This window comes from Aplidium turbinatum, chromosome 3 (genome assembly GCF_918807975.1).
Source record: "Aplidium turbinatum chromosome 3, kaAplTurb1.1, whole genome shotgun sequence".
NCBI lineage: Eukaryota > Metazoa > Chordata > Ascidiacea > Aplousobranchia > Polyclinidae > Aplidium > Aplidium turbinatum.
This window is the reverse complement of record NC_137474.1, coordinates 20,635,758-20,651,548: the sequence shown is the minus strand read 5'-3', so window position 1 is coordinate 20,651,548 and position 15,791 is coordinate 20,635,758. Positions and strand designations below refer to the sequence as shown.

At 37.7% G+C, this 15,791-nt stretch overlaps 1 protein-coding gene across 1 annotated transcript in view; it reads left to right on the top strand.

Moving 5' to 3' along the window:
* LOC145766430 (cytochrome P450 26A1-like) overlaps positions 1–15,791 on the top strand; it is a 77,949-nt gene that overhangs the window by 40,337 nt on the left and 21,821 nt on the right. The window contains exons 2-7 of the mRNA XM_082578140.1: positions 8,995–9,122; positions 9,387–9,543; positions 9,999–10,034; positions 11,757–11,896; positions 12,305–12,439; positions 15,493–15,650. Coding sequence (XP_082434266.1) covers positions 8,995–9,122; positions 9,387–9,543; positions 9,999–10,034; positions 11,757–11,896; positions 12,305–12,439; positions 15,493–15,650 — 754 coding nt within the window. The remainder of the gene's footprint in view (positions 1–8,994; positions 9,123–9,386; positions 9,544–9,998; positions 10,035–11,756; positions 11,897–12,304; positions 12,440–15,492; positions 15,651–15,791) is intronic.

The following is a 15,791-nucleotide window of genomic DNA, read 5'->3' as shown; positions in this document are numbered from 1 at the left end:
AGATGAGAGGCAGATAATCCGTGAGCTTGGACTTAAGTGAATTCAGAAAGCTTGATCAAGACATCGCGAACAGAGAACAATGCAACGATTCTGCATTCCGCCCATAAACGAATACTACGATATGGTTGACTGTCAGGCTCTCGATCTCACCGAGCTTCCTGTGACAAGAAATAATGAGAGACCAAAAATTAGGAGACATGATTGCAGCTAAGGACACTCCAGAACTTCTATTTCCGCGATTTCCGTGTCAAACGCAAGTGGTGGAAAGGTGCGTCAAGTTGGTGATGGAAGCTTCAGCGGCGGTGTGAGGGGTTAATTCGCGAGATGGATTTATACGCTCACACATTGAATCAAGACAACATATGCCCAAGTTCGAATCGAAACGTGACTATTTAATCTATAGCGAGGAAGTTTGATGCATATTATCATTTCCATTGCATTGCAATAAATCTCTATGCTAACGTCAAATTTAAATACATTTGCATGTATTTTTGTAGTTTTGCGGTTTTAGTCAATGACTAATGGCTTGGTTGCAGATCAAAGATTTGTTCGATCGAAATATAGTTTTATCACAGTGTTCTATATACTCATTGGCAAGTTTTGGCCACCAAAGCTGAGTAAAATGAGGAAAAAAGTTTTACACCCCCCTAAATTTATCCACCCTAATGTAGAAGGAAATAGTAAATTTTCAAGTGGCTGATGGCAGATCAAAAATTTGTTCGATCGAAATACATTTTTTACACAATGTTCTATACACCCAATGGCAAGTTTTCCAACCCCAAGCTAAGCAAAATTAGAAAAAAAGTGTTTTAGCCACCTAAATCGATCCACCCTAGTGTCTAGTGACCTCGTCACCGAAAAAGGCAAAAATCGCAGCCCTGATCTCAATGTAGCTAACATCTGGGTACCCATTGCACTTGATGTTAGAATACACGCTTTATTGCTCGGAAAGAGCTCTGATCAAGTGCAAGATGGTCACGGTCCGCCACAATTTCAATAGCATCTCTCACCCAGCATAATGTAGTCTAGGTATCTATATCATGTGGCAAAAAATGGATTAAGTCAGCTGAACTTAACGATAACTTTCTGTAATGCATTTCAGGTTTCACAATTGATCAGTTAGCATTTTCTACTTGTATGATTATATAACGTATTGTATACACTTCTACTGTCTAATATTCTGTGTGTATTCATGTATCCATCATGGAGCTGAGGAAGAGTAAAATGAACAATGGTGGTTTGCTTGGTAATTTGCAGCCTTTAAAACTTTTTAAGGAAGGACAATTTAGACCAGGGGTGGGGAACCTTTTTAGTATTGCGGGCCACATAAAATGAGAAATAACACAGGCGGGCCACTAAAAATTTCAGAATTTTATTTACAGATAAAATATGCAGCGAAGTAGACAATGATTTATTTCACTTTCACAGCTAGTGGGATGGCTGAAAGTTTTTATATTTGGTGAGTTGTTTGATGTCTGCTGACACGGAAGATGTTGCAACTCTTAACTGCATCTCCACGCTTTTGTTTTTGTCCAATCTTTCTGGAACATTCTGCCTTCATCACCAATCTTTCTTTTCTTTCCAGAAGCCATTATACAACGTAAAATTTTGCTAATTCGAGAAGTAGGCTACTCTGCAAAACACTTTTCACGAATGGCATAACTGAGCGATTAACAATCACTGGTCACATTGTGACGTACACATTGTTGTTACAAATGGCCTTCTATGATGGATTAATTAGTCATAGGAGGCCATTCGCAATATACCGAGAATGCAGAGCCTACTCTTTTTTGAGCTGTTGTTTCAATATATTTTGGGTAAAGAAATTTTGACGCGGGCCACATGGAACAGTCACGCGGGCCGCATTCGGCCCGCGGGCCGCAGGTTCCCCACCCCTGATTTAGACCATCTACTGGAGATGTTCTTCAGAAATACATATATCATCTTCAATTAAATCCTCGTAACCACCAGAGTGGGAAGCTTGTAGCTTGGGATACAGCAGTATGTCTAGCAAAAGTATGGCAGCCTGCTTGCATTCCACTGATGATAAAACAAAATATCCAAACAAAATTATTCGTTTGGTTGATGAATATAAGATGCCAAAAAGGCCAAAAAGGGATCTGCTGCCTTAATTAAATTTCGAGAAACACTGACAACACGATTTATGATATCTGCTAAGAATGCCTAAAATCATATTACCAAAAACAAAACATTGCTACCAGAAGATAAGGCAGAAGATATACAGTTTCTTAAATTACTTTAAACAAACCAACCAGCATCTCTTGGACCCCTTGATAGATACAGGTTGAATTGCTTGAAGAATTATGCATTGAAGAATCAAATAAAGATAATAAAGTATGATGTATGTTTGTTCCCAGTATGCTTAACAGCCCAATGATTTTTAAAGTAACATACCTATTAATTTTTGATACGAATGCATAAACAGGACATTTTTTACAGATAAATGCAGATTCTCAGCCATCTACCTCAAGACTTGATTTACTCTCCTGGTCATCTTCCCAATAAATTAAGTCAAATCTGCACTGAGAATCTGCATTTATCTGTACTAAATGTCTTGTTCATGCATCCGTATCAAAAATTAATAGGTATGTTACTTTAAAAATTAATTTGCTGGAATCGGAGTTTGAGAAAGCAAAGATCTTGTTTTTCAAAGAATGGAATGAAGACGTCGATTTGCTGTGGAAAATGCTGGTGAAATGGAGTGGTGAAAAAAGTAAAAAGAGGTGCTGAGCGTTGTGAGTCAACAATTGAAAGAGTTGGCTAACAATTTTAACGATTTATTTCGCGTAACATGAAGATCCTCGACATGAAAACTTTTGGATAAACAGTCCATGCATTGATGATGTCAACACATGCAACCTTAATCTTCATGAAAGAGAAAGTCTGATTGAATTACAATATGTTATGCTTCTACTTTGCAGTCCAGATTCGAAAAACATTATCGTCACACTTCTGGTTATCTCTTGCAAACGAATTCGTGTCTAACTTTCAAAACAATCGATTTAATGGTAATTGTTTCAACCAGCTATTTAGAAACGACAGTTCTTTTTCATGTCGGGCTTTTACAAAGCAAAGAAATTGCCTGGATGCCGAAACAGAGCTAGGTGTTTTAGAAACTTCTTTGATATCTTGTTTTCCTCACATAGGCTACTGGCAGCGTAATAGTAGCAAATTTCCCACTGACATTGATTTTGTATGCAAATGGAAATGGATTGACATTTTTCTGTTTGAGTTGATTTGATTGCCGTTTTATTCTAATTTTCGTCCTGAATACAAATCATATGCTAAAACCTTGCATTATGGTGCGCAACGACAACTTTGGTTAACAAAACGTCACAAATATTCATTCTATTCACTACGATCTTTGGTTACCGGTCCGCAAACATTTTTTAAAACTTTTGCCGGTCCCCCACTGTTAAAAGGTTAAGAATCACTGATTTAAGAAACTGTATACCTTCTGCCTTATCTTCTGGTAGCAATGTTTTGTTTTTGTTAATATGCTTTTCGGCATTCTTAGCAGATATCATAAATCGTGTTGTCAGTGTTTTTCGAAATTTAATTAAGGCAGCAGATTCCTTTTTGGCATGTTTGTATTTCTTGTATTCATCAACCAAACGAATAATTTTGTTTTGGATATTTTGTTTTGTCATCAGCGGAATGCAAGCAGGCTGCCATACTTTTGCTAGACATACTGTTGTATCCCAAGCTGCGAGCTTCCCACTCTGGTGGTTACAAGGATTTAATTGAAGATGATATATGTATTTCTAAAGAACATCTCCATTAGTTGGTCTAAACTGTCTTTCCTTAAAAAGTTTTAAAGGCTGCAAATTACCAAGCAAACCAACATTGTTCATTTTACTCTTCCTCAGTTCCATGATGGATACATGAATACGCACGGAATATTAGACAGTAGAAGTGTAAACAATACGTTATAATCATACAAGTAGAAAATGCTAACTGATCAATTGTGAAACCTGAAATGCATTACAGAAGGTTATCGTTATGTTCAGCTGACTTAATCCATTTTTTGCCACATTGATTTAGATACATAGACTCATAGGCGCCGACTTTTATTTTTGCACGAGGTGGCGGATAGCACAATATGGCAACCTAAAAACTTCCAAACTGCATGTTTTTGTTTGATTTTTACTAAGCGTGTTTTGTAGATGCTATTGTCTTTTTACACCTGATTTGTAGCTCGATAATTTACAAAGCAACTTTAAAACAAAGCACAGGAAGTATGTCGTGAATTTTATTGTTACGTTGCTGCTCTGACACTTAACATTTGGCAAAAGTATTTTTGCGAACAGCAGCTTTGTCAATCCAACTGTTAATCAACTGATCAAGTTGTAACCGTGAAGCTTCTGCTTGATAAACATTAAAAATTAGGACGTGGTTCAATCTCTGTTGCGTCATGGTAGATCGCAAGTAGGTTTTTATGCGCCTGAGTGCACTAAACGATCGCTTCGCCTCGCAGGTGATGGGAGGCAACAATAAGTATATTTTTACAATGCAGACCACGTTTGGAAGCATTAATGAAATTGTTTCATTGCTTGCAAATAGATCAAGCAGTTGCGAAATAATTGAAACAAAAATCCGTTTTTGCTGTTGAAAACTTTCCAGCTGTTGCAATTCCAGACGCAGAAGTGTTGGGTTTATGTCATCTTTATATGTGGCAGCGACATTTTCAAAAGCAACTCTGTTCTCTTCCCATGCTTGATCCTTGGAAAGCAGAACTGTTTCCATGTCATTATCGTTTTCATGTCCTGCTGTGAATAATGTGACAAAAGTGAAGAAGAACACTGTTTAAATACGTCTAAATAAATGCTTTGGGAGTAAGCATCTATGGTAGAAAAAAAAAAACGGTTGCTGTTGCTGGTCATCGAAAGATTTTGCAGTACGTCCACCACGGCCACGCGGCAAAGCTGGCAACTGCAAACCCATATCAACAGCTAATTTTTTGCATGCTTTGAACAACGCACATGCCTCACTATAATTATGTTGCTGCATTCCAAGAAACCGTTGATGATACGGCTTCCAGTAATTCACGTACCTTTCCGACATTGATCCCACGTTTCTGAACAGCGATATGTACAGGGCTTAAAATAAGCAAAAGCTTTTGCAGGACACGCAAGGAAAAGTAAACGTCGAAATTCTCCATGGATAAAACATGGCTAGTGGCATTGTTTCGAGTGACAGCATCCATGCCGTCTTCTTTCGATGCCGTGTCAAGCCAATCTAGTATGACCTCATACTGGTCAAGAAAAGCATTTACGCTGGGAGCTGCTTTTCGAAAATTTTCGAAAATTGCATTTTTTTTAATGAAATTTGAAAATGGATAATTGGATATTTATTTAGGGGGTGGAGTTATCAATCATCGAGATAATTTTATTTCCAAGTATTTTATAGCTGGCATAATTTATATCGATATTATGAGCAGTTTAAAAATTTTCAAAAAAGATTTTTGAGGGAGGCAATGGAAAGATCGTATTTTATTGATTAATAAATCCCATTGTAAACCTAACAAATGTAACAATGACTTATGACAAGTAACAAATAAAACGATCGCAACAACAAGGAAAAAACTCGTAGCCACGTGTTGCGTAATCTTCACGTAGCTTGCTTGATGTTACGCGAGTATCATGCTTGCGACAAAACAATCATTTTCTTTGCAATACTGTATTAGTTCACCTCTTGCTTTATGTTGGCTTGAAGCGAAAACCAATGATCAAACAAAGATTTAAACGTCCGTTCAAATCACATTTATTTGCAGTAAGTAATGTAGCCTAAACGGGGTGGCTGCCACCCCGCCACAGCGGTTACGGGGTGGCGTGGCCATAGTGCATAGCCATAGCCCATAGTGCATAGACTACATTATGCTGGGTGAGAGATGCTATTGAAATTGTGGCGGACCGTGACCATCTTGCACTTGGTCAGAGCTCTTTCCGAGCAATGAAGCGTGTATTCTAACATCAAGTGCAATGGGTACCCAGATGTTAGCTACATTGAGATGGTCGGTTCCACGTTATACTATATATGACTCCAGGCATTTAACGTTTGTGGTGCCTAAGGAATACATCTCGTTGTAGGAATGAAGCGACTGTGACAAAATCATTCATGCATGACTGTTGGTATCAATTTTTTAATAATATTTTTTCTGTTGCTCTGAGACACTTTTTAATATATTTTTTGAACTCCTTACCCCCAAAAGCCCCTTGACAGCAACTTTCACCATTTTTGTAGTATCATTTGGCAATAAATTAACAAAAATCAGTCATGCGTGACTGCGTAATCTGGGTACTTAAACGGTCATAACTCTGGTACCGATTGTCCAATTTTAATATTTTTTTTTTAAATTCTTAAGCAGAAGAAATGCTTTCAGATAATCTAGATATCAGCATACTAGGTTAAAAGTAAAGGAGTTTTAAAGGGGATTTTTGTAATTTTTATAAAAAGTTGTTGCTAAGCAACACCTTATAACTTCCCAGATGTTAATCGAAAAATTTTTTATGCATATTTTTGAAATCAGCATTGAAAACCCATGCAGAAAAGTCACAATATGGATGAAAACAAAAGAAAGTCCGGGGATTGGGGAGGTGTAATGACTATTGACTACAGCCTATACCCGCAAGACATCAGCTAATTTACATTTACCTCACTGAAACAATAACTGTCTCATCTGCATCTCATTTGCATGGATATGGAAAGAAAAACACAAAAAACGCCTACCTAAATCATCCCTACAAATTCTCTAAATAAACAGAAGCTGTTGGTGGATTTTGAAAATCCCAATCAATCCCAATCATTTGAAAATCCCAAAAAGGCTCTCTCCGAATCGACTTCTCCAAAATGGACCATTTCGATAAATACATCGTCTACCAGTGCTCTATTGGTCGGATTGTTTTCAAAGTAGTGATAAGTTTCAAAGTAGTAAAGTTTGATTTACATCGTCTACCTTCAACAAAATATATTTAGTGCCCAACTTTATCTTGCCAAGGAAGACTCCAAGTAAAAAAAAACGCAATTGTTTGCAGCAAGTATGTCACGATTTCTTTCTATCTCTTACCAGGAAAAAGACTTGGAAAGGTTCAATGACGTAGTTTAATGGGTCAAACCGAAAAGCAGTCAATTAAATGCGAATGGTTCCACTAGTGAAATGATAATCTGACTTCTTGAAGGACTTTAACAAACGGCTTCTCAAATAACTCTAATTTCGAACACAATTTATATCAGCACCAATTCTCATCTACTTGTATTCGATTACTTCAACTCTCAATCAACAATAATTTCTACACCAACTACCAATCCACAACCCATAACACAACTCTCATAATCAACTCATAATAATCATCATAATAATTCATTACGCAAATTACACCACTATTTATAAAAGGTTTGTTCGGTCTAGTAACTTCGAGAAGGTTACGTAATGTTGCATCACACGAACTCATCGTTCGGTCACGTTGCATTGAGCGGCATAAACAAGCAAGTTTAAAGAAGAATCTAGAACTGCACGTAGCAATCGAATGACCTAGAATACATGTTACATAATACAGATTTTGTAATCAGAGGTTACTTCAGGATAATGACCGATGATAACCTATAGCATTAGAATTTTACAATCAAAACAGCACGCTCGATCGAGATACAAGCGGCCCGTCGTAAGACCTCGTATCCCACTCAAGTATTGTCCAGGTTGGCATGATTTCATATCTTGAAAATTGGAGCTAGTCAACAAATTTCAACACGACTTTCGTGTTCATGAGGAAAGTCACCGTAAGTGAAGAAATTACATTTCAGCAGGATAGAGCAATAGCCACTTTGGTTCAGGGCTTGTGCAAAGATATTTATAAGTCATTTCGGCCCAAGAAGTTATGGCCTCCATCTTCTGATTTAAATCCAATGGTCTCAGGCATATGGTCTATCTTGGAGCAGAAGTCATGCTCTATATCCCACTCAAGTGTTGAGGTTCTGAAGCAAAAACTGACCAAATCTTTGGCAGAAATTGACTCTGAAACTGTGCGTGCCACGTGTGATCGTCTCCGCCAGGTTATTAAGGAGAAAGATGGATACCGATGTGCTGAATAATTCTTGGATGTTATTCAAAATAATATATTTCTCTTTTATTTGATATATGAGTTGTTTTTATTGGCCTTCATATATCAGAAAAACCTAGCTTTTATTTGTTCACACTTAGCTGGGCCACTCTACAGACATTGTCCTGTATAGTGTCCTATATATTTCATGAACACATAAAGAACAATGAAGATTATCTTTTTATTGTCATTGGTAGCAAGTAAATTATAATGTTCCATGCAAGGGAGAGCATTTACAATTCCATAATCGTAATACATTTGAACACAGTATAATATACTTAAATCGCATATTACAGTGGTTTCTAACTCAGCTTCATAAACCATCTCAAGAATGTGAGAAAGGTTCCAAAGATCTACCCAACAAAGTAAGAAAAGATCCTTAGACCCCCCAACGATGTTAAAAAGGGTTCCCAAAGATGTGAAAAGAGGTCTATAGAATCTCCTAAAACATTGAAAGGTGCATGAATGCACTGGTTTTAAGAAAAAAATAAGTGCATTTACTTAAGAGTAATTTTGCACAATCTGCTCAAGGTTACATTTACATTTTAGGTTACATTTTAGGGTTTGTAGCCTTGATAGTCCTTTGAAAGCTTCGTGAGTGGAAAAATGTGGCAACCACAACATATTGTGGTGCGGTTGCATCTTCCATTTATTGTTTGATCACTGACTTGCTGATCGACAAAACTTAAAAGCAATTTAAACAATTTTTATAACATGGAATAAATTACATTTTTATTTTAATAGCCTACTTTTTATTATGATGTTTTGCGTTATCTTCTTTTAGTTGCAACATTATTGGTACCTATACGTTTTTGCTCACTTTAAAATGTAAATAGGTTAAATACTACATAAGTCAATACGATGTTTGATTGTTCAGAGATCCCGTAGCGTTCATACAGAGTCGAATCAAGCAACATTCCTCAAGAATATTTCAAGCCCGTGTCCTTAACAATCCAACAGTATTCGTTTGCTCACCTCATCTTGTCAATGAGCTGCTAGCTGGTGGTTCGTTTTCTTCTTGGACTTTGTATTTTTTGTTTTTTTTGTTTCTAATTTGTCTATAGTATTCACTTGTGTGCTGGTATAATTTTTACTTGTAGCATATTTTTATCAACGTTATATATTTTTGACAATATTGTTTTAATTTTGGTGGCTGGCATGTTTTCTAATCTTTTGCTTGTTTATCAGATTGTATTGGATTATTTACGAGATTTTAGTAAATAGTTTTATCGACATCTTTGTTATTTCATTTAGTTTACTATTGTTTAGAAAAGGCAAATGATTTTGAGCATGGATACCGCAGTATACTCCATCGGCTTTATGGAGATTTAATCTTGTTTGAAAGTGATGCGGCTGCTATGCAGTTGCGTTCCTGCATGGAACCTGTGTTCAGAAACCCAAGTATTTTTCAAGACCAGATTGACAGGTAGGTACGAAGCGAAACTGGGAGTTCAGTCATTTTGCATCATCACATTGACTGTGTGTCGGAATGCCTTTTTCGCTTTGCAGTTTGATCATTATATCATCAGGTTTGTAAGTATTTTGAGTGATGAAATATTTTATTGAGCTGTTGGTTGGTTGCGCGACCTGGTATAGTTTATTAACGCATAAGTAACAATCACCTGAGACCATGTTTGACGATGGTTAGGCCATCGAACTAAAGTGGCATGCACGATTGTATGCTCACTCTGTTGTTGTTTTTGTCATTGCGGCTAGTGCTTATCAGTAGTGGTACAGATTGACCAACAGTCCAACATACTGTCACTACCTTGTTTGCATATGTCATCTTGTGTTGCTTTCTTTTCAACTTTGCACTGGGTAATGGGTGTGCTTTTCACTTTAAATAGCTACGGTATATTTAAAATTAAACTTTTTTTGCAGTGTGATTCATCCTTACACTGCTTCCCTCAGATCCAGGTGAGGGTGCTCAGTGTTCACTGTTCATGACACACAAGGCTAACTGCATGATATGTGTATGCCAGGGGTGTCCAAACTTTTTCCTAGGCGTGCCAGATTTGATAATGCAAAGTGCCCACAGTCCAACTGTCTCTTACAATCTTGTTTTGCATAAAGAAAGATGTATATTCAGCAACATTGTATTGTTTAATATCATGGTCATACAACAAAGCAATATGCAATTGTTGTATACGTATCACGGGATACCGTAAGTTAGGTTGTAGTGTATAAGTTATCTGTTTTTCTATCTGAAATGAATACATCCAGGAACTTTGTAACACATATATAGCTGTTTTGATTTGAAGGATGCACCTGACGTCTTGATTTCTCTACCCAGGTCAAGTCTGGTTCGAGGTGATTGACAAGCATAACACATCACGACGGCAGGAGTCGCTCAGCTTTGAACTCACGCGGTTGTTGCTCAAGTTCAAGCTCGAAAATGTGTGCTCACACAGACAGTTCAGTAGGCCATAGTCCTAAAAAGGGCCATAAGCATTTCTCTCTGGAGCAATGTACTATTTAACCATGAGAAAAATCAAGGGCTATAGTCGGAGGAACGTTGCAATTGATGGCATGCCGTCAAGTCAATTTATTTTGTATCAATAGCACCACATATAAACAAACAAGCAGAGTAAATAAAAAGTAAAAACAATCCATTGTAAGTTACCGTACAGCTGTTAGTTAGATTATGGCGCAATCAGGATTTTAGCCGAAAACCATAAGTGGTCATCTAGTCTAGTCATAGTAGTCAGCTATCACCCCCATAACAATAAATCTAACTAACACATTTATACGCACAGGTGTGCAGAGGCAAGCACACTACCTCAGTAAATAAGAAGGGTTTAACCACTATGTCATTTGACAAAAAAATGACAAACTGACTTAAAAAACAAATTACTGTACCACAAACACTTGTAACAAGGGAAATTTAAGCTTTACGGCATCAAACAAATAATAGTATTAGTAACAAGTTTTCCACTTTGAAATTTTAAAGAAAATTATGTTAAGCTTCTTGCCAAAGACATGGCCACATACTCTTGAGCCATGTCGAACCGGCGCCCTATTGAACATCGAACCAGGACTGTCACCACTATAGCCGGTCCATGCTCACACAAATATTTTGAATCGAACAAGCTTAACGTTTTCTTGGCAAATTTTTGTACTTCTAGAAATTTGTTTTTATCCAGCTTCGCAGAGAAGCTCAATTAGATGGTGGAGAGCTGAAGCCTCATCAAGGTTCAAGCAGAAAGAAGTGAATAGCATTAAGTCCTTTACATTTATGGCAAAATCTCGAAAGCAGTAGTTGAGTTTGCTAGCAAGAAGATAAACGAATACTCGACTGTATCACTCTCCAGGCAATAATAGTTGGTTTCGCAATTATGACACAACAATGAATCAATGATTCTAACTTCTCGGCTGGCTTTTGTCTGTAAGAAAATGCTGTCTTGATTAATTTTGTAAAAAATACATGTTGAATTTCTATGACTTCTGTGTGTCAATGGACCAAAAATGACACATTGTGCAATAACAGGTGTGGCTGTGAGCCATACAAAAGCGTCTCAGGGGCTGTATTTGGTCCAAGGGCCGAACTTTGGAAACCCCTGGTGTATGCCATGTTTGACAGCTCGTGATTGAAGAAATCGTTTTTTTTTTTCTTCAATTTAATGAGCGTATCTTTTCCAGAAGTGACAATGTGAAAGTGTACAAAGAATTCAAATGTTTGATGACGAAGCTGTGTCTCCAGCTCTTTCTTAGCCTTGATCCGTCAACTTCCATGGAGGTTTGCGATGAGATATCCAACCTTGCCACTCAGCACTGGCACGGTGGGTTATGAACAAGCATGTCTGCCGACAGATCACTTCTGCTTGCATTTTTTTAGTGAAATACCTCAGGGCAGTTGTTTTAGTTTCTTTCCTATTCCATCTTCCGGCAAGCGTGTTCACCTCATGTCCACAACTTGAAAAGGAGTTTGCTTGCTGACGGTAAGGTTATAACTTTTCACAGTTTTTCAAGGAAAACAATTGTTATGGCACACTGTCTTTAAATGTTAAAATGTCTTGATTAGATTGTTTCATCAATTTGGTTTCACTCATGTACCCTGCTGTGATCTCCCTTCATGCTTCTTGGTTATGTTTTCACCTGTGCGTTGGTGCAAATCTATTAAATTGTTGCATCCCACAGTAAGAGGTATTGATCTGTCTATTTAACCTTCTAGTTCTATTTACATCCAGGTATAATATCCGTTCCATGGAGCATCCGCATCCCACTAGGAGGACGATCTACCTTCAACTTAGCGGTAGATGCAAAAGACAAGCTTCTGGATCACATCCGTATGATTCTGTCACGCACCACTTCCTCCAGTCAAGGTAACTGCCCTACCCACCCACTACGTTATACTGCAAGCACAGACATCTCATGGCGTCATCGAAAACTATCACCACTTGTGATGGTTAATTAAGATGCCCTGACATGTTTCATCATGTAGGCCTATGTAGGATATGGTTTACGATTATACGTTTTGGCGTCGAAAAGCTTTCGTACTTAAGAAAAGTGATTTGAACAATAAAAAACAGATTTTGTTATGTGTTTGCTTAAAGGGACACCTCTAATGAAATCCCAATATTTGCTGATGGTTGAGAAGTTTGCTTCAGATAAGCTAACTATTGTAGGAACCCCCACATACCATATATTTCTGAAAAGGGCATGAAAAGACACATCTGAATATGCAAGTCTCATGAAATAAAAGTTTAATTTGATGCAATGAGCTTCCTTCAAACACAGACAATAGTTCACTAATTATTTTTTGACATGCTAATAGAAAACACTGTTTCTCACTACCAGCACCATATAGCAACAAGAAATGTTATGAAATGCTAGATCTACCTTATATGCAAACATAGGCGTCGATTTTTTCTTAGAAGAGAGGAATTCTGGGTGGGCGAGAGTTTTCAAACAGATTTCATTGAATGTGTATGTTTGAAAATTCGCAATGGTTCGGTCTTCGAAATGAGCATATTTTTACTTCGGCAAAAACTTTGCCGAGGCCAAACGGCAAAATTTGAAATTGCCTCGGCAATTACTGTGAATATTTAGTAGAAAAAGATTGTACTAAAACATGTAAAACGAGAAGCGAAAAATGTACTAGAGTGGTCTATTACGAACGCATTGTTTGATTTGTTGTGATGTAATAATACCAAAAGTAGTGATAAAGCGAGCAGCGCGATACGCACGCTGTTACGGTAATTCACGTTAAAAAACTCACGGAAAGGGGAAAGTAAGTTAATTTTGGGTTGATTCAACATTCGGGTCAGCACAAATCGATTTAATTTTTCCGGCCGGTCATATTGCGTAACAGCAATGCCCAATAAGAAATTTAGGTTTGTTTTACATTAATTCGACATCTAGCGACGTTGATTTATAAAATAACGTTAATTGCTCAACGAGGTACAGGTAACATATTAATAGCTCCCTGCGAGAAGATCGCCTCGATTTATGTAAGCTTATATTTATAAGCCAACATAATTTCGGCACAATTGGGACACTGCGAGCAACACAAAGTCTGTTTGATGAACTAGTCAGAATCGGTATCATCAGATGCCGTATCTGCTGGACGAGATAACGGAAAGCGCGGCGCAACAAGGAGTAGATGCTTACAATAATTTGACGTCTACTGGAGTTAAATCAATGCAAATAGGGTAATATTTTCATAAAAGATTCTCCCAGCTGGGCACGTGCCTAAGCGCCGGCGAAGTAGGAAGTAACCCAAATAAAACATCCAGCAATAGTAAGATTGAATCAACATCTTAGTCTGGTGTAGTCTAAGAAAATTAGTTTTTTTCTTGTAATCTTGTGGTCCTTACAATCACCTCGGCAATTGCCGACGCTAATTTCGAAAAGTGTGGTTGGTCTTTCTCACAAAGACTGCGTTTAGCGTCGCTGCAGCAATTAAGCTTTAATAGGTTGGATGTTTTCTTTCTTGCATCTTGCGATCTTAAGAGCGCTGCTAAACTAAACAAACTTCTTTTATGTTTTCCTTTGCGACCTAAAAAGCGCGTGACTCGACCTGTTATCTTTAAAGTGGCGCCTTCGGATTTGCCGCATTTTGATTTGTAAAAGCGATTGTTTTAGTACGTCTTTACTTTAGTTTGTATCGGCTATTTTATTGTCATGTTCATTATGATGTCATATTTACATTCCCTTTCGCTGACCGGGAACTGAAGTTTGATTGTGACGTAACGAAAGTGAGGCCATTCGGAGAAAAGATCAAATTGCCGACGCAAACTCGGAGAAAAAATCAAACGTGGCTTTCTCTCACCAGGAATTGCTAGCTGTGGCAGTTGCCGTAGCAACAACAATGCAGTGAGTACTGCATTTTTTTCCACGCAGCGTTGTTGCGGAATTGCTTTGTTCTGTCGGATACCTAGCGAGAGACGTAGCCTAAAACAAGAGGTTGCGCTGCAGTTGGTTGGATAGTCCAGCGTTTAAGAAAAACGGAAATAATTGTAACGAACACTTCATAAGTGTCATGAAAACAGGGTGGGCGAAACATATTTTGCCCACCCTGGTTTCACGTCTGGGTGGGCGTCGCCCACCCGGCCCACCCTATTTCGACGCCTATGTATGCAAATACCTATGAGAGCTTTTTTCTCTAAAATGTCACTTTCCTAAAAAAAAAAAAAATTTTTTGAAAGTTACTTGTGTGCGAAAATATTTATACACATTTTTTTCAATAAAATGGTCAAGAAATAAAATTTTTAAAAAAGCTCTCATAGGTTGATGCAATACCATTGTACCAGCATGCATTCCAATTTTTAGCCAATTCGGACAAGAAATAAACAAATGAGTTTGTTTAAATAAACATTTACTGCAAAAAAATGTCATTTTGAGTAAAACGCGTTTAAAGTTATGGTTTGCAAATACAAAGCAAATCGTGCATTTTCAGCTAGGCTATTGTTACTGTCACTACTGGCTTTGAAATGCTAAGATACAAAAAATTTGTAACTGCTGAAGCATGACCAAAACAACAGCTACAAATACCACAAATATATAAAACCAGAAAGGGCTTTTCTGTTGCTACTATTAGTATATTTTCAGCATATCATATCATCGTTCTGGCATATTTTAGACTTTTGGGTCGCGTGGTAGCTCCACTAGTTCTAAAATTTAACAGGGAATGAATTGGAATTGTGGAGAAACTGCCATATATTCAGAATCCTGATGAAATTCTCTATCTTTTCAGTCCACAATATAATTTTCTTCAAAAAAATTTTTTTTCATTGGAGGTGTCCCCTTAAAATCTTGCAGATGTCACATTACTGTCACATTATGTGTCCCATGTGACTATGCAGTCTCAAGAAAACCTTACTTGCTTCCTTTGGCATCAATTTAGCTTTGAAGTTTATTGTCTATTGTCCATTAGGTAGCACCACACTGATGACGTGCCTTCAAAGCGAAGCCTTCCCCTGCAATCAAAGAACCTTAGAGCAGCATCTCCTTCTCTTTGTTTCGGCTGTCATCCCGAAGGCTTTCTCCTCCATTATAACGTCATTCATCGTAGCAACGGCGGGTCATGACATGGTGAGTTGGGTCTATGGCCATTCGGAGATGACGGTTTCGAAGCGGCTGCTCTCTAAAATCCCGTGTCAGTGCTGCTTCGGTTTAGAGAACTTGTGGAGATGATTTAGCATATCTGAAAACCTGTCGTGCGATTCAATGGGA